The 17,220-nt window shown below is 63.4% G+C and overlaps 1 protein-coding gene across 1 annotated transcript; it reads right to left on the bottom strand.

The window, feature by feature from the left end:
- Positions 1–736: 736 nt before the first annotated feature.
- Positions 737–17,134, bottom strand: MYBPC3 (myosin binding protein C3). Its single transcript, XM_053672969.1, has 33 exons — positions 17,043–17,134; positions 15,712–15,978; positions 14,805–14,924; positions 14,632–14,724; positions 14,389–14,537; positions 13,501–13,618; positions 13,011–13,059; positions 12,836–12,865; positions 12,644–12,697; positions 11,522–11,712; positions 10,473–10,605; positions 10,277–10,279; positions 10,042–10,166; positions 9,851–9,956; positions 9,601–9,767; positions 9,033–9,198; positions 8,197–8,303; positions 8,082–8,111; positions 7,030–7,169; positions 6,714–6,794; positions 5,940–6,099; positions 5,510–5,614; positions 5,231–5,419; positions 4,047–4,181; positions 3,725–3,892; positions 3,057–3,145; positions 2,733–2,928; positions 2,331–2,470; positions 1,942–2,101; positions 1,710–1,846; positions 1,250–1,436; positions 979–1,014; positions 737–885 (listed from the first exon to the last, which is right to left on the bottom strand). Exons 1-32 carry the CDS (start codon positions 17,065–17,067, stop codon positions 1,004–1,006), a joined length of 3,831 nt encoding a protein of 1,276 aa, XP_053528944.1. The 5' UTR covers positions 17,068–17,134; the 3' UTR covers positions 737–885; positions 979–1,003.
- Positions 17,135–17,220: the final 86 nt, after the last annotated feature.

The raw sequence follows: 17,220 nt of genomic DNA on the forward strand, positions 1-17,220 counted from the left end.
AGAACGCCAACAAGCAACCCTGGCGCCCACCTGCATGGAATTTTTTTTCTAAGCCACAGACAAACCTGCTCCCTGGGCAGGAAGGAGCATTTACTCTCTATCGGGGCACCTCTGAGACCTGCCAGCTCCCTCCTCCCAAAGGGAAAGTGATGACCAGACCGGGCTCCCCCTCAGGGAAGGAAGAGCAGAGCAGGGCCCTGTCCCATCATCTTCCTGGTTCCCGGTGTCTTGCCCTGGTCAAGGTCACTCCCGGTGGGATTTGGGTGTGCACTGGCTGTGGGCTTGTGCCCACCGAGACCCCAAAGCAGCCAGTGCAGCTCCGCTCCGGCCTGCTATGACCACGGGTCACCAGAGTAGAGGTGGTGCCGGGCACGTGGGACCCAGCAGGGGAGCCTCGGCTACCCTGTACCTGTGCTCTGTCACGGCCCTCAGTGGTCTCGCCCAAAGGGTACGCAGGGTTTGGGAGAAGACCGAACTTCCAGGGCTCATGTTTTCTGAGTTTAGGGTTCCACTCTGGGCCACAGCGAGCCCTCCTGCCTTCAGTGCACTCTGAAGAGCAACTGCGCTTCCCCCACTCGGTGTGAAAAGCACACTGGACAGGAAGAGCCGGGTCTCTGGGCTGTGCTGACCCTTTATTGCGCTGACACACCGAGAACATGGGCCGGCCAGGGGGGCCATCCGCGAGCATAGCTGTCTGAGTCCACTCGCTTTTCTCCCTGAAGATCCGAGTGCTTCCGACACCTGCTATTCTTCATCACTGCACGGCCCTCCCGACGCCCCCCAGCCAGCCCGAGACACCCTCTTGCGCGTACACATCCAACAGCAGGAAGGAGGCTTGTCCGGCTTCCTCCAGGCTCCTGGCACTTGGCTGGCATCCAGCACCACCTGTGACACAGGTTCCCTTGTGATACAGCGGACTGCCCAAGAGCTCAGCCTCTGATCTGGGCCCTGGGTTCCAGGGTGGTCCAGAGTACCCACCTGGCCTCCCCAGGAGCCAGCCTGGTCACTGCGGCACTGCGGGAGAGAAGGAGGCGGTGCCACACGAGTGCCGAGCCTCCCAGCATCTCGTGTGTCTTCCTGGAAGGCTAGGGGTGGGCAGCTCAAGTGGCCAAGCCCAGAAGCCGATACCAGCGGGATATGACGGTCACTGGTCTTACAGCCAGAGCAGCTGCTCAGGCCAGGACAGCAGAGTCCCAGCCGGCGCCTTGCCCTCCCCACCACCCCAGGCCCCGCCCCGCGGGCTCCTCACCTCGCACCTCCACGCGGCACTCACACTGTGCCTCGCCTTGTAAGTTGGTGGCCCTGCAGACGTAGATGCCCCCGTCAAAGGGGCAGGGCTTTCTGATCTCCAGCGTCAGCACTCCCTGCTTGCTGAACATGCGGAAGCGGGCGTCTTTTCCCAGGTCCAGGCCGTTCTTGAACCAGGAAATCTTGGGCTGTAAATCAGGGAATGGGAGGGGGATACTGTCTCAGGTTGAGGTGCCACGGCAGGAATGTAGGGAGATTGGCAATTGTGTTTCTATTCTGGAGTCCCAAACTATGGGCCAGGCTGGGAACGGCCTAGGGAGGGGGCTGGAGAGAGGACCTGGGCTCCGAGGCCCAGAGGCAGAGAGGGAGCTGGGAGGGGCACAGGCTGGGGCAGGACTGCTGGAGGCCTGAGCCCCTGGGCCCTGCGTCCCGTCTGCCTGGAACTGGCCTGAGTTCCCTACCTTGGGGCTACCCCGGACGGCACAGCAGAGCGTAGCATTGTAGCCAGCGATGACCGAGCGGTTCACCAGGGGGCGAGTGAAGCTTGGGGCCTCGGAGAAGTCCAGGGCCTTGTACTTGGGTGGCTCATATGTGATGGCTGTGGGTGATAGGGCTTTGTACCGACAGGCCCCTTCCCAGTCCCCACTGCCTCCCTGCCCCAGCTGCCCCCAGGTGGGAGTGAGGGCACAGCACCTGTTCTGGGGATGAGGACAGGCTTCTTGGTGGTGGCGGCTTTGTCACTGGGCCCCACCATGTTTTGGCTGAAGACCCGGAAGTAGTAGCTATTGCCAATGATGAGGTCGGACACCACACACTGAGTGCGGCGGTAATGCTCTAAGACCGTGAACCACTCCTGTGGGAGTGGAGGAAGGGGGCGGTCACTGGGGCTGGGGCCAGCCCTGCTTCCTCCCCGGGGCCTCTCTTGGGCATCCCTGGCACCCGTAACCCAACTGTGGAGGGAAGCAGATCACGGGGTGGGGGGGGGGGGTGAGTGGCGGGCCCATTCTAGGGGCAGCTGAGACTTGGCTCCACCAGGCCCTGGGAGGGCCGTGTCGGGTGGGGGGTCAGGGCCCCAGGCTCACCATGGTCTTCTCGTCGGCCTTCTGTACTGTGTAACCACAGATCTCTGTGTTGCCATCATCCTGTGGTGGCTTCCACTCCAGAGCCACATTGAAACCCCACGTGTCTGTGATCTGAATGTCTTGGGGAGGGCTCGGCTTGTCTGCAGGAGACAGACCCCAAAGGGACACCACAGCTCCCGACACTACTGCGTGAGGGCAGGGAACACCCGCTCGGGGGGACCCCGTTGCCCTGCCGGCTGGGCCTGGCTGCCACCTTCTGTGGGGCTGTGAACGTCCGGGGAGGGGCCCAGGGCTGCAAGGTGTGATGCTCTGGGTTGGGTCCTTGGCACTGGGCTCCGGCAGCCAACCCAGCTCAGGGACAGGAGGTAAAGGGGCTCGGAGGGAGGCCCCAGGGCCACGCACCGACAACCTGCAGGACCAGCGTCGCCTTGTCCTCCATGCTCTCGATGCGCAGAGTCACCTGGTAGGTGCCGGAGTGTGCGCGGTGAGCAGCCCGGATGAAGAGGATGGTGTCCGTGGGGCTGTTGCGGATGTTCACCTCCTGACCTTGCAGCGGCTGCCCATCTTTGGTCCAGGTCACCTGAGGCCGAGGCTTGCCCTGTGGGGAGGGACAGCTCACCCCCACACCTGGCTCTCCCAGAGGGCCGGCCACCACCCGGGTGGGTCTGGGTGTGGTGTGCCCCGAGGCACATCCGTCTGCTGGGACAGAGGAGGGGCCAGCCCTACCTGGAAAGGGATGAGGAGGTTCACGGGCTCCCCAACCCGCCTCTGGATGGTCTGGCGCAGGTGCCGGGGGAGCTGGAGCCGTGGCCTCTCTGTGGGGACAAAGTGGGCGGCTCGGCGAGAGCCAACCACGGCCCGAGGCCTGAGGAGCGCCACGGCTCAGAGGGCTTCGGCCCCAAAAAGTGCTACGGTTGGGCCATCCCCCTGAGCTCCCCCAACCCAGCCACAAATGGCACAAAGCCCCCAAAGGCAGGGACCCGAGAGGGTGAGCACTGAGGCCACAGGCCAGGATGCAGATCTAGGCCCCACGTTGGCCATCTCTTCCCACTTGGACAGCCAGTCCTTACACAACAGGTCATTTGTCGGAAAGTAGACCCCGGATGGGCCAGTTCAACCCCGAGTGACCTCACTGCTCAGTCCTGAGCAGATGGACACACTCTACCTGTTGGAGCTGAGACACTCACAGAACAGAGCCGGGAGGTGATGGTACAGTCACCTCAGTTTTCCATGTTCCAGACTGGGGTTGACGTGGAAAAAGGCCCCTGCCCCTCCTGCCCCTGCCCAGTGCTTAGCTCCTCCCTCCAGGAGGTTCGCTCCGACCCTCCCCGCCTCCACTGGCACCCAGGGCGGGTGGCAGCGACAGGCTCGGCGACTGCAGGAGGGGCACTCACGCAGTATCTCCTGCACCGTCACGGGCTCCTTGGTGGTGGCCGGGCCTCCAGGCCCTGCCACGTTGTGCGCCCGCACCCGGAAGAGCAGCCGGGCCCCCGTGGGCAGGTCCTTCACCAGCAGCGAAGTGCGCTCTGTCAGCCCCTGCAGGGCCGGCACCCACTCTGAGCCTGGTGCGGGGTGGGGGTGGAAACAAGACCACGGGCTGGGTCAACGTCGACACCCTGCCCCGCAGCCCTACCTCTGGCAGCAGCCCCACTGCAGAGGGCCCAGTGGGGTGGCAGGTGCCCGGCCCGGGGGCAGCTCAGAGAAGGGGACACTCACAGCCCTCCTGGCAGTACTCCACACTGTAGCCATCCAGGCCTCCCGCTCCCTCGCGCTCCGGGGGCCGCCACTTGAGGGACACGGTGGTGTCAGAGACGTCCTCCACTGCCAGATGGGTGGGTTCGCTGGGGGGGCCTGGGCAGATGCGAGGTCAGAGAGAGGCCTGAGTCTCCTGGGGCGGACTTCCCCTTCGGCTGGCTTTCAAGCACTTTAAGAAATATCCCCACTCCATTAAAAGACATGGCTCTATACAGGCTTAAAAATGAACAACAGTGACAGGCAAGAGCTCTGTCTAGGAGAAGATGCCCAAAGGACACACAGAGGTTAGAAGAAGCCCCTTGTGTCTGATAGCCTAGAACTTGCTAGAATGTAATTGAAGCCTGAACCGTGGGGTTTCCTTCCCTGGGATTAGGTGAAGCTGACTTAGAGCTGAGCAAACTGGAAGTCAGTCCCTAAAGAGGGAGCCTGGACGCTTGTCCCCACAGGTCCCCCTTTCCTGCCACCTCAAGCTTTGCCCCCTGCCTGGGTTGGAGGGGACACCTGCCCCGGCCTCAGGCAGCTGCCCTGAAGGCTCACCCATCCTGGCAGACACAGGTGTCCTCGGGAGCCTGCACTGCCCGTGAACTTGGCATCGTCCAGACGAGGAAACGGAGGCTTTGGGGGAGACCATGACCCTAGAGGGCCCTCCTGAGGGCTGGCTCCGCCCACCCAGTCTCCAGCTCCTGGCCCAGGGCCCCTTATGCAGACGGGTGTCCCTGGGACTCTCGGCACCCCCTGCTCTCACCCTGCTCGTAACAGGTTTGTCTCACACGACAAACCCTGGCAGAAGGGAGTGGGGGCAACGAACGTGTATGGAGCACCTGCCAGCGGCTCTGCCCCCATCATCTCATTGCCCTCGCACCCGTTCCACAGAGGGCCAGACGTTACCATGCCCCCGCTTCCTGCTGCTGAAAGGTGCGCTCCATCAGGGGGCCCGAGTCTCAGCTCCACCCCTGACCAGCTGAGTGACCTTGAGCAAGTCACTTAACTTCTCAGAGCCTGCTCACGCTCTTCTTCTGTGAAGTGAAGAGTAGTATCCCCGATTCCAGATCACAGCCCAGGGAGGGAAACGCCCAGCGGGGGGTGGCAGCCCACACAGAGCAGCTGCGATGGTTGGGCCCCGGTGCGGTGCAGGGCGGGCTCACCGACAGGCATGAAGGGCTGGGAGGCCGGGCTCGGCCGGGACATGCCCACGGCGTTGACGGCGTACACACGCATTTCATACACCACGCCCTCGATCATGCGCCGCGCCTCATGGCTCAGCTCCCGCAGCAGGTCGAAGTTCAGCCGCATCCACCTGTAGCTCTTCTTCTTCTTGCGCTCCAGGATGTAACCTGAAGAAGGGAGGCAGGCGCTCTGGCCTGGGACCCAGGCGCCCCCACAGCTCCAGTGCCCTCTGATCTGCCCCGGTGCCCTCCACTCACCCAGCACTGGCTGTCCGCCATCATAGGCAGGCGGCTCCCACTGCACCGTGCAGGAGTCCTCGCCCACGTTGCTGATTGTGGGGGCCGCAGGGGCATCTGGCACATCTGGGGGGAGGTGTGGGCCCACGTCAGCCTTGCCCGGGCCCGGGGTCAAGGCTGCTTGCCCCCTTACCGCTCCAACTAACAGCTACAGGCTGCCCCCACCACCCCCAGAGCCAAGGCAACCTTTCCGGAATGCAATTCTGACCACAAGGCCAGCCTATGGTCAACCCTCTCTGGCCCCCCACTGCTCACGTGTGTCCTAGTCCCAGTCCTCCCTCTCCGTGAATCTGAGAGGCTGTCCTTGGCCGAGTGACTAAATGAGTAATGGACGGCCTCTCCCTGGCTGCCCTCTGTCTTTCCCGCATGGACCCTGGCCAGCCGGCCTCACCGATGACCTTGACTGTCAGGTTGACCTGGTCCTCGCCCACAGGGTTCTTCACGGTGACAGTGTAGACACCCTCGTCTTCCTTCTCGGCCCCCTCGACAGTGAAGATGCTGCGGTCCTTGGTGGTCTCCACTCTGACGCGGCCCTCGGTGTCACACAGCAGCTAGTGGGGGAGGGAGATGAGGGGCAGGACCCACGTTGGACTCCAGAAGCTTCTGCAGCCTCCGGAACGGCCAACAGCCCTGGGACGGGGAGGGAGCTGAGCACAGGGTCCGTGGGGAAGGCACAGGCTGAGTGCAGCCGGCACCCGTGGGAGCCCCTAGAACGCCTTTCCTGAGCACCTGCCAGGGACGAGGAGCCAGGGCAATGGCCTCAGGCTCCAGCTCTGGCTTCGTCCTGGACCTCTAGCAACCACGTATCCTCTCTGTGCCTCAGTTTCCTTGTCTGCTGGATGGGAACAACGTGTCCTCGCAGAGGTAGTGCGAGGGTCCCAGCAGGCCTCAGCTGGGTGGGGGCCCAACGGTCAGGAAGAGCTGACTCCCCCCGAGAAGGGCTGGGGAGCCCACCGTCTGGCCGGGAGGAGGCGCACGGTGGAGGTCGGCTCAGGAGGGCTTCCCGCAGCGAGGGCTGCGACTCTGCCACCAAGTGGGCGGTGTGTGGGTGGAGACCCTCCTGGGGCAGCAGTGCCACTGACCAGATGGGGCACCTTCACGGAGGCCTCGCCCAAGCGTGGGTACCACGTGCAAACAGTCTGGTCCCACCATCGGTCCCACTCACCTTCTTTTCAAACACCCACTCATCACTGGCACCTGCATCCCCTGGGGCATCAGGCGCTGGCCCAGCTGGAACCTTTGCCCCCTGGGAACAGAGCAGAGGGAAGGAGGGGGAAAGTGGCTGATTCAGGCGATCCCTGCCCAGAGACCCCTCTGCTTCTCCTTTGCCCGCCTCCCCTTCCACCCACCGTCTGGCCAGCTGAGCCTGTGTCTCCCTGGTCAGGGGCCGCTGTAGCACACAGGCGGGGAGCAGGTCCCAGCACTCACTGGTCCCGACCGCCCATTTTACAGATGGGAAGTGGAGGAGGGACCCACGGTACCTGTGTGATGGCCTTCTGCCAGATCACAGTGGGAGCAGGGTCCCCGGAGATGGGGACGTCAAGGCGCAGCTTGTTTCCAGCCACAACCACGATGGTGTCCGGTTTGCTGCCCGGGCAGTCCAGGTGGATCTTGGGAGGTGCTGAGGGTGGGGACACAGCATAGGTCAGAGAAAGGTGAAGGGCCCAGGCCCACAAAAAAGGGGAAGACTGGAAGGGGCACATGTCCCTGGCTGTTTCAGTACTGAGGTACAGCCTACGCTCAATAGGATGCCGAGATGTGGCCATACAGCTTGAAGAGCCTTGACAAATGTATACACTGGCGTAAGTACCATGTAGTCAAGATCTAGAACATTCCATCACCCCAGGGAGTTCTCGGGGAAGTCTTGTAACATCAGGAGACCTAGTGTAGCATTTCTCAAACCGTGTTGGGGGGGGGTTGCGTGTTTGGGGGGCAGGTGCAGGGATCTCAGTGTGCTGCCAAGAAAAAAACAGGGACACTCCCATGACCAAAGAATTGAGAAAACCCCGGATCAAACAGAGTTAAGCATGTTTCTTAACCAAGCAAGAGGGGGCAGGGATGGGGGGGGGGGGCAAGTGTTTAGTGTTTCCCAAAGTTACTTCGCCATGGAACCCTTCTAAATGAAGTGTCATGTATTAAGGGAACCCAGTTTGGAAAACACTGACCTAGAGCCTGCCTCAGCCTGGACTACCTCCTGAAGTTAGGATTCTAAAATGCCGGATTAAAGGGCTGTCTAAAGTAGGAGAGACACCACTGAAAGCAGACAAGTTTAATAATAAAAGCTCCCACTGTGCTGCCATCAGTAGCTCACACACTGTTCCATCTCATCTTTCCGGCCACCCTGGGGGGGAGGCCTACTAGGCTCCCTGTCTTAGAGATGAGGAAACTGAGGCTCAGAGAGAGCCAACTGGCCCGTGGTCCTGAGTGGCAGAGCCGGGGTCTCAGGCCCCTCTCCCGGATCCTTGAGGTGCCCCCTGCCTGTGAGTGGAGGGGGGTGGGTGCGGGAGGTGGCCCAGCGGAGCCCGGGACTCACCCTGCCTGGGCACGAAGTCAATCTTGACCTCTGCAAGAGAAGGAAGAGCGGGTGGCACCAGGGCACGGGCAGAGCCCAGTGACAGGGCCCCACCGCCACCCCGGGCGCAGCTCACCCATGAAGTGGAGCTTGGCGGACAGGTTGCAGGCGAAGCCCTCGGGCACGAAGCTGTAGTCGGCCTCGTCCGCAGGCGTGACGTCGTCAATGGTCAGTTTGTGGACGCTGCAGGGGCGGCGCAGGCTCAGAGGGCCCCACCAGGCCACACTCCCCCGGCTCGCCAGACACCCTTAGGCAGGGGCCGGGGGGGCCCCCGCCCCATCCTAGCTCATTGGCATGTTTTACGTGCTTCCTTGCTTTCGCTTTTAATTTTCCAGCTCCTTCACATGTTTTCAGGAGTAGGCAGGGTAGGAGTGTCCCCTTGGCTGGGCCCTTGGAGACTGGACAGGGGCTGGTCTCATTAATCTCCATGACCTTGGGCCCAGCACGGGCCAGCCCAGATGCTCAGGGCATGAGTAAGAGAGAGGGAGAGAGCGAGGCCCCGCCAGAGCCGGCCTCCCCTCCGTGGCCTCCTGCCCTGCCCTGGTCACCACTGCGGGCGGGGGGCGGGGGGCGGGGGGCTCCGTGTCCTGCCTGTCTCTCTCACTGCTTCTTCTCCTCTCTGGTGGATCCTCCTCTGGATGCTTCTTTCTCTCCACAGTTTTCTGTCTGTATCTCTTTTCCTTACTTTCTGTTTCGGTGTCTGTGTGTCTGTCTTTTCGTACATCTTTCCGTCCACTTCTGTCTCTCTGTCTGCCTCTGTGCCCATCTCTTTGTCTACCACTCTGTCTGCTTCTGCCTGTCTTCCATCGTCCCTCTGCCTCTCTGTCCATCTGTCTCTGTCTGTCTCTCTCTGTCTGTCCCTGCCCGCCCCAGTGGCCTGCCCCGGCGGCACGGCTGATTCTCCACACTCACCGCCCAATGTGCGACACCTTTATCCGGCTGTCAGGCACCAGCTCCTTCCCGTTCTTCAGCCACACGCCCCGCACGTTCTCGTCCGACACCTCGCACTTGAACACGGCCTGGTCCTTGGCGCCCACCGTCAAGTCCGCGATGCTCTGATACACCTCCAGCTTTTTCTCTGGGGGGCGGGGCAGAGCCAGTGAGCTGGGGAGGGCGTGCGTGGGTGTGGGCGCAGATCCCCTTGGAGATCACGTGGGCACATGAAAACACACATGTGCTTGTGTGAGTGTGGTTCGTGTGTGCATGGGGAGGGACCTCAGGTGTGTGTGGTGGGGGGGTGCTAACCAGGCCCACCTGACCCTCTGAGGGGGCAGCCTCAGCATCCCCCTTTTACAGATGAGAAAGATAAAGCTCAGGGCATCAAAGTGACTTGCCCAAGGTCACACAGGCCTCGGTCCTGGGTGTGCCTGATTCCTGTACTTGGCTGGGGAGGGGTGGCGCGGGAACAGGGGGCTCCGGCGCTGACGGGCCCAAGGCCCTATGGCCTCGTGTGCTCCGCGCCCCACCGCGCGGGCCTCACCCTGCACGATGAGCTCGGCCAGCGCCTGCCCCCCGCTGGTGCGCAGCGCGTAGTGCCCAGCGTCCTCCAGCGTCGCCTCGTTGATGATCAGGTGGTGTCTCCGGCCGTCCTTCTTGAACCGGTACTTGAAGGTCTCTTCCCGAGTCAGTTCCACCCCGTCCTTCAGCCTGGCCGGTAGGGGCGGCAAGCGCTGCGGCCTCCTCTGCGCGCCCCCTCTCCCAGCCCCGCCCCGCCCGGGCCCCGCACTCACCACTTGACCTGGGCCCCCTCCTCCGACACCTCGCACTCGAACTCCACCCGCTGCCCCACCATCACCAGCTGGTCCTCCAGGGGCCTGGTGATCAGCACGGGGGGCTCTGTCGAGGCACGGACACTGCGGCAGACCGGCCCCCCTGCGGCCCTCCCCTCCCGGGGTCCAGGGTCCGGGGGCGCCCGGCCCACCTTTGACGAAGAGCTCGGTGCTGCACTTCTCGCCGCCCACCACGCACTGGTAGGCCGCGTCGTCCGCCAGCGAGCACTGGCTGATGGTCAGCGTGCGCTTGGCGCCGTTGGACTCGAAGATGTACCTGGGCCGGGCGCCGCGGAAGGGCCGTGAGAAGCCGCGGGCTCGCCTCCCGGCCGCCCCGCCCCGCGGACCCCCGGCCGCACCCCGAGCCTCCGGGGAGCCGGGCCTTACTTGCTGTGGAACAGATGGGCCATTGGAGGGTCCCCGATGGGAAGAAGCGAGACCCAGAGGAAGAGCGAGGAGCAGAGTTGGGCAGAAACACAAAGAGGGGGAATTACTCAGAGAGAGAAAAATGGGGGGAGACAGATAGAGACGAGAACACGGGCGGAGGTGCTGAGAGAGCCGGGCTCCCCGCCCCTGGCCGCACCTGCCGCTCATCTGGATCTCCTGTCCGTTCTTCAACCACTTGACCTCGGCATCCGGGTCGGCCAGCTCCACGGTCAGCCGGATCTTGTGGCCTTTGCTCACCTGGTAGGCCGGCTGCAGCTTCTTCTGAAAGGCTGAGCACCGCCCCTCAGCCCTGGCGCCCCTGCTGCCCCTGCCCCCCACCCTTCCCCAGGCGGGCCCTGGCGCAGAAGGCTCCCTCCCCACAGCGACCGTGGCGGAGGGCCCAGGTCCCACACCCCACACCCGGGTCTCCACTGCGACTCTGCCCCCGTGTGCTGGATGTGCCTGTTGCCTTCTGGTCTCCTTGGGGTCCTCTCTACCTGCTCAGTTCACGGACAGGGTTAGGGGCTTCCAGAAAGACGGAAGCTTGGCAGGAAAACAGGAGAGGGTTCGGATGGGCCTTCTCTACCTCTGGAGTCTGTTTCAACAGAGACCTCCTGGTTTTTGTGCTCCTACCAGGTGCCCCCACCCACAGGACAGGGGAGGCCCTCATTCCAGGCTCGCTTTCGGGGGGAGGGGCGTGCTGACACCCACCCTGCCAACACCTTGAAAGGGAAGGGCCAGCCCCACCCTCTCCTCTGACCTGCCCTTGGGTTGGGAGGGGTGGTCTAGCCCACAGCGGCCTGTTTTGTTCCTTTCGTTCTGTTTGCCTGAGAGGAGGGCAAACAGGCTGGTCTCCTCCCAGCCGTGGGTCTCTGGCCCACCCTGGCTCCTACCCTACTCCTCGGGCGGGGCGAGGGTAGGCAGGCTCTTCTCTCTTCCAGGGTGGGCGAGGGGAGAAGGAGTCACCTGGTTTTCACGAGGGGAGCAGGGCTAACCTGGGCTCCGTCCCCTCCCTCGAGGTCTCTCTGGTCTAGCCTTTGCCTCCTCTCCCTGCGTGTGGAAGGGGCTGTACTGGGCACCCCCATTCTTGTTCTACACCAGGTGGGGCCAAGCCACGCTCTCCTCCGTTCCTGGGCTACGCTGGACTCTTTTTCCGTGTGCGTGTGTGTGTGTGTGTGTGCACGCGTGTGTGGTGGGCCGGCCCACCTGTGCTCTTCTTCTCGTCACGCTTCATGCCCTTGAGCCTCTTGAGCATGCCCCGCAGGTCGGTGACGCCGTGCTGGAAGGCGATACGCTCGTATTCCGAGGGGGGCGCCTGCCGCAGGATCTCCCACACGTCCTCCTCGGCCGGGGCCTCCAGCTTCGAGTCCCTGTGTCCGTGGCCCACAGGTGAAGGCCTCAGGGGTTACCCCGAGGCCAGGCCAGGACTGCAGCCTGCCTCCCTGGGGCAGGGCCTCCTGGGGCCAGAACCCAGGAGCTGAGGCTGTGACGGGGCAGTTTCAGCCGCATGGGTCCGCAGCCAGTTCCAGGGGCTTAGGGCTCAGCGTGAGGGCTGGAGCGAGGGAGGGGCCCTGGTGTAATTGGGGGGGGCAGGGGTGCTGGGCTTTAGCGGGCACTCACCGAGGGCTCCGGAAACTGCTGCTCCAGGTGGGGCAGAAAGGCAGGGGACACATTAGAGGCACGGGCCACTTCCCCCTAAACACCTGGGACTGCCGCCCGTGCGCCCCCCTTCACGTCCCGGGCACCTATGTGACACACCACAGGCCCTAGCAGGGTCTCCTGCCGACCTTGAGGGTGGGTCTCAGGTGGTCACTGGGGGTTCTCCCGCAGGTCTGTCTGATGCCCGGCCCCACCTGGCTCTCACTGACCGCAGTGGTGGCAGGTGAGGGTCCTGCCAGCGCCCTGCCGCCCCATAGCCCCGGCCCCAGTGCTTACTCTCTGGGTCGCAGCAGCATGGGCCACCGCACAGCATCCAGGAGGGAGCGGAGGAGGGCACAAAGGGCATGAGTCAGTTGGGTTGGGCTGGACAGGCAGTTCCCAAGGCTCTGGGGCCCTGTCCCAGCTTCTCCGGGGTCCCCGAGGACACGAGGTATCTCAGGCCCAAGTGTGGGGAGGGCACGGAGGACGCTGGCATGGCATTAGTTCACGGGACAGGACATCTGCAGAGTCCTCTTAACTCTCCCCAACACCAGGATCACCCCACTGACAGACAAAGGCACCAACTCAGAGAGGGGCGGTGACCAGCTTGGGACCGCACAGCTGGAGACTGCAGCTCTGATTCAAGGCCGTGCCTCCCCGCCTGCCTGGGAGCTGCCGCTGGGGTCTCACCTCTTCTTCAGCAGCGAGCTGAAGTCCAGAATCCCCGAGTCCTCGTGGCTGTCACTGTGGAGAGGGACCCGCAGTGAGGCCGCAGTGGGGCGGATGTAGAGTGAGAGAAAGGGACACTGGGCAGATAGGGGCTCCCTGCCCACCCCGACCCCCAGGGTCTGTGTGTGGGTCAAATGGGGGGGGTTGGGGTACCTGACCCGCCGACCGCCTCCAGCCAGGCTCCTGTGGGAATTAGACCCAGGTCCTCACCTGCCCAGGGCAGCTCGCCCTCCCCACACCCATCAACACCATCCCTGATTCCCCTGCCTCATCCCAGCATGGACCCCAAGGCTGGCCTCCCCCCGCTGGAGGGGAGGTGGACACTCACGTGCGGCGGAAAGCTGACCGGAGGTCCAGGTCTGCAGGGCCAATGGCCTCTGGTTCAAAGAGGGAGACAAGATAAGTTAGGGGACTTCAGAGACGGCCATCCCAGGACCTGCCCACCCACGACCCCTGGAGAGTGAGCATCTGCCCAGGGCCCCACCCACATCCTGAGCCTCACCAGGCTCCTGGCACCAGAGGGGTCAGCTTCTGGTCCCCAACCCCAGAGGCGCTCATCTCTCAGCTCACCCTCCACCTGTTCACCTGTGCCAGGAACCCAGGACGCCACGTTGAGACCCAGACAAGACCTGGACTTGGACCTCACCCCACCCTGGCCCTGGGAGCCTCTGGAGACCTCAGGCACTGCCCCTGGGGGTAGCTGGCAGTTGTCTGGCCAGGACGAGGAGCCCTCCTCAGTGTTGGGAAGCGGAGTCAGGGGGAGGGAACAGGGGCCAGGCGGAGCCCGAGCTCAGGACTGTTGCCAGGGGCCCCCTCACCATGGACGGTGAGGTTGAAGTTGCAGCTGTCAAATTTGTCCTTGGTGGACACCTCACAGCGGTAGCCTCCAGCAAGGTTGGCCTGGGCATCTGTGATGTGCAGCTCAAACAGGTAGACCTGTGGGGGTGAGATGTCTGGGGGCCGGGGCCGGAAGATGAGGCCCTTCACCCCCACAGGAGACCGGGGGTGGCTAATGGCCACCGGCCTGCTCAGGTAGCCCGTGCTGTCTGGTGTAAATAGCGAAAGGAGACCCTTCTCCTAGACATGCGACTGCCATCTGCTGGCACAGGATGGGGACACAATAAAAATCCGTGATGGCCACAAGGCAGACAGCATTCACGAAAGGTGAGGCAGCTCTGCGTGGCGCTCTGCCCACGCTCCAGAATGTGGGGTCCTCCCTGCCGGAGGCCCCGTGGCCCGGGCCAGGCTTCAGGAGAGTGGAAGGAGCAGAGGCTGGGTGTCGAAGCGCAGGTGCCAGGCCTGGCCCTGGGTGACCTCAGGCCAGCAGCAGCCACCTTTCGAGTTTCGGTTCCCTTGTCTGTGTCATGAGTTGTCCCGCTGGGGCTCCTCCAGCTCTGATACCCACCTGTCTGATACCCTCACTGGCTGGTTCCCCACGCCATGCTTTACGATGTCCCTTAGCCTTCCTGAGCTCCCTGCACCCCCAAGTTCCTATGTCCCACCGGTTCTCGATGCCTCCCATAACCCTCCACCGAGCCTCCCTGTCCCCCCGATGTACCTCAGGCCCCCCAGCTCGTTTCCCTGACTCCCCATCCCCTCTCTGTGCACCCCCTGTGTACTTCCAAGTCCGTGGTGTCTAGATGCCCCCCCCCCGGGGCTCTCTGGGTCCCCCTCCCACGGGCAGGCTCTCATGCCCTCGGACCCACCTTGCTGGCCCGGTCATAGCTGTCGTGCAGCTGCAGGTGCTGGCCCGCCTTGCTGCTCAGGTCTACCCACTTGCCCTTGAACCACTTGACAACCGGCGGTTTCAGGAGGCTGGCCCCGGCCACGCGGGCTGAGAAGGTGATGCTGCCACCTGCCAGGGAGGGGTGGCGGCAGTCTGGCTGGGCCTGGGGGATGCTCTACGGCCCCTCCCCTCCCTGCCCTGGCTGCAGCAGCCCCACACTCACCCACGGTCACCTCGCCATCCTGTGGCCGTGTCACAAAGAGGCCGATGGGGTCATCGGGGGCACCAGGGCCATTGGGGGCTGCTGAACTTGACCCTGTGAGCAGAAGCCTTTGGGACCTGCCCTGGGACACCCCCAGGCACTGGCCCTGGCCCTCTCTGCCCAGCCCCTCTCACCTTCGGGACTTGGGGAGCCTCCTTCCACCTCAGCGCCTGAGGGCAGGGCTTCTGTGGGAACTGCAGGGGCCTCCACAGGGGCAGGGGCAGGGGCAGGGCCTGGCACGGGCTCGGCCTTCTCTGCACAGGATCGAGTAGGGGGTCGTGGAGCAGTTTCTGACCAGAGACCCCTCCTGTCCCCAGTCTCTCCTTAGTCTTTGCAGACCCATCAAACACTGCAGTGCATGCAGGGCTGCGTCTGGCCCCTCTTCCCCTCAGCCCCCATGACCCTACCTCTCCCCTAAATTCTCTCCCTTTCTCCCACCACCTGGGTGAGCTCATGGGCCCGCCCTTCTCCTCTGTCCCAGCTCCCCTGAGCCTCAGACCAAGGACCCACTGTCCATGGGGCATCTCAGTTGGGCAAGGATTCCAACACTCCCCCTCTTCCTGCAGCTCCCTAGGACCGCCTCTACGGAAGCTCGAGCCGAGCCGGGGAGCCAGCCCGCATCTCGCCCTCGCAGACCATCTGCACTCATGTCCCGGTGGTGGGTCTGCTCTGGCCAGTCCTGACATCTGTCCCTCCTTTCCTTCCCCGGGCTGGGCTCCCTCCACGCCCACAGCTCCCGGGGCTTCCCTGGGGCACACAGCCTGCAGGCCGTGTGTGGGTGTCGGGCGTTACTGCATGGTTCATCTCTGAACTTCCCCCACCTCCACAGTGTCTGGAACAGGCCAGGGATCCACATGGGGGCACTCGGAGAGGTCTTGTTCTCTCAGAAAACGGGGGGCTTTCCTGGTAGAGGGCACAGCCAAGGCAAAGGCCAGAGAGCAGGAAAGCACCTCCTGTGCCCTGGGCAATGGAGAGGTGGCGGGGCTGCCCCTGCTCAAACCCCAGAAGTTCAAACCTGGGGAAGACTGATCAGGGCTTTACCTGCTTTTATGACCTTGAGGTCAAACTTGACCTTGGAAGAGCCGGCGATGACTGCGTAAGACCCCTGGTCGGCGGGGCCCACGTCCCTCACTGTCAGCGTGTGTCGAGTGCCCTCGGCTGCCAGGGCAAACTTGTCACTGGCACTGATGTCACGGCCCCCTCGCTGCCAGCGCACCTTCACTCCTGCCCGCTCGGTCTCCGCCTCGAACACCGCAGGGCTGCCGGCGGCCACCTCCGCTGACCTCGGCTTCTTGCTGAAGGCTGAGACTGAGGGCCCAATGGAGGCTGCAGGGCTTGCCCATGCACCCCGCCCCGCTGCCCCTCTTATTAAACGCAGTGGTGACCACTTTAATGCATCTCCACATTTAATGCTCTGAGGCTCTATCAGGCGAGCGCCACTGTTGTGCCCATTTCTCAGGTGAGGACACCAAAGCTCAGACAGGTTAAGTGATTTACCAACACCACACAGCCAGTACGCGGGAGAGCCGGGGCTGTGGTCCTAATCTCCACACAAGGCTTTCGCTAAGTGCATTCCTGGACAAAACCAGGGATGAGCTCAGCGCCACCCCCCCACCATCTGGGGCCCCGGGCGAGGAGCCGTGGGCCGCCTACGTGCAGGTGGCTAAATTTATCCTTTAAGGGCCTCGGGCTGAGAACCAGCCACCGAGATAAAGCTGGCCTGGGAGGAGGCTGGGGGCTGGGGGCTGGATCCCTGCCCTGCACAGCCTCACTGAGACACAGGCCAGGGCCCAGACCCTGTGGTCCTGTGAAAGGCCGTGACCTTCTGTGCCCTTGGCTGGGGCTCAGGCGCCTCTTGACCTTCATTCTCCCAGAGCAGAGGGCCTGCACACCCTTCCTGGGGTTGGGGGGGCCACACGGTGCTGGCTCATAAAGCAGAGAATTTTACAGGTGGGGAAAAACTAACCCAGCCCTCCTTGTAGAGATGGGGAAACTGAGACACGGGGCGGAGGAGAACTTGCCCAGGAGCATTCAGTGAGCCTGGCTTGGGGCTACACTCACCTGGGTGCCTGCCTGCAGGGGTCTTTTCCCCAAAAGGTAAACTAGGCCTACCCTTGTCACAGTGGGTCAGGGCAGGGAGGGGTCCCCCTGCACCCCGAGTCAGGGGGATGGCCCTGCGGCCTCCTGCCTTGGCTGTGTCCCCTCCGTGCCCTCACCCTGGTTTACCCCCAGGAACAAGAAACAGAGAGTCAGAAAAGAACCCAGGAAGACAGTCCCCTGCTCCAGAAGCTGATCCAAGGCTGGCCACCCCGCCTCGTAGCTGCCCCCAGCCCCCTGCTCCGTGCACAGCCCACCCGCAGGCCCGGAGCTACCTGGCTTCTTCCCCGGCTCAGGCATCTTCAGGGACGTCAAACCAGGAACCGAGCAGGTACAGGCCACCCACGGAGGATCTGAGCAGGGACCCGTTCCCCCCCACTATATAAGGGGCCCTCCCCCTCCCCAGGCCCCCTTTATCTGCCTCCTTCCCAGCTACCTGCTAAATATAGACAA

Source organism: Artibeus jamaicensis, unplaced genomic scaffold (genome assembly GCF_021234435.1).
Source record: "Artibeus jamaicensis isolate MK-2021 breed Jamaican fruit bat unplaced genomic scaffold, CSHL_Jam_final contig_797, whole genome shotgun sequence".
Classification (NCBI taxonomy): Eukaryota; Metazoa; Chordata; class Mammalia; order Chiroptera; family Phyllostomidae; genus Artibeus; species Artibeus jamaicensis.

Coding starts and splice junctions, on each gene's coding strand:
- MYBPC3 (XM_053672969.1), bottom strand. CDS start 17,067: ATGCCTGAGCCGGGGAAGAAGCCAG. Junction 14,925..15,711: donor CCTCAAGGTCATAAAAGCAG/GTAAAGCCCTGA, acceptor GATCCTGTGCAG/AGAAGGCCGAGCCCGTGCCA. Junction 6,795..7,029: donor GGCAGAAGGCCATCACACAG/GTACCGTGGGTC, acceptor CTCTGTTCCCAG/GGGGCAAAGGTTCCAGCTGG.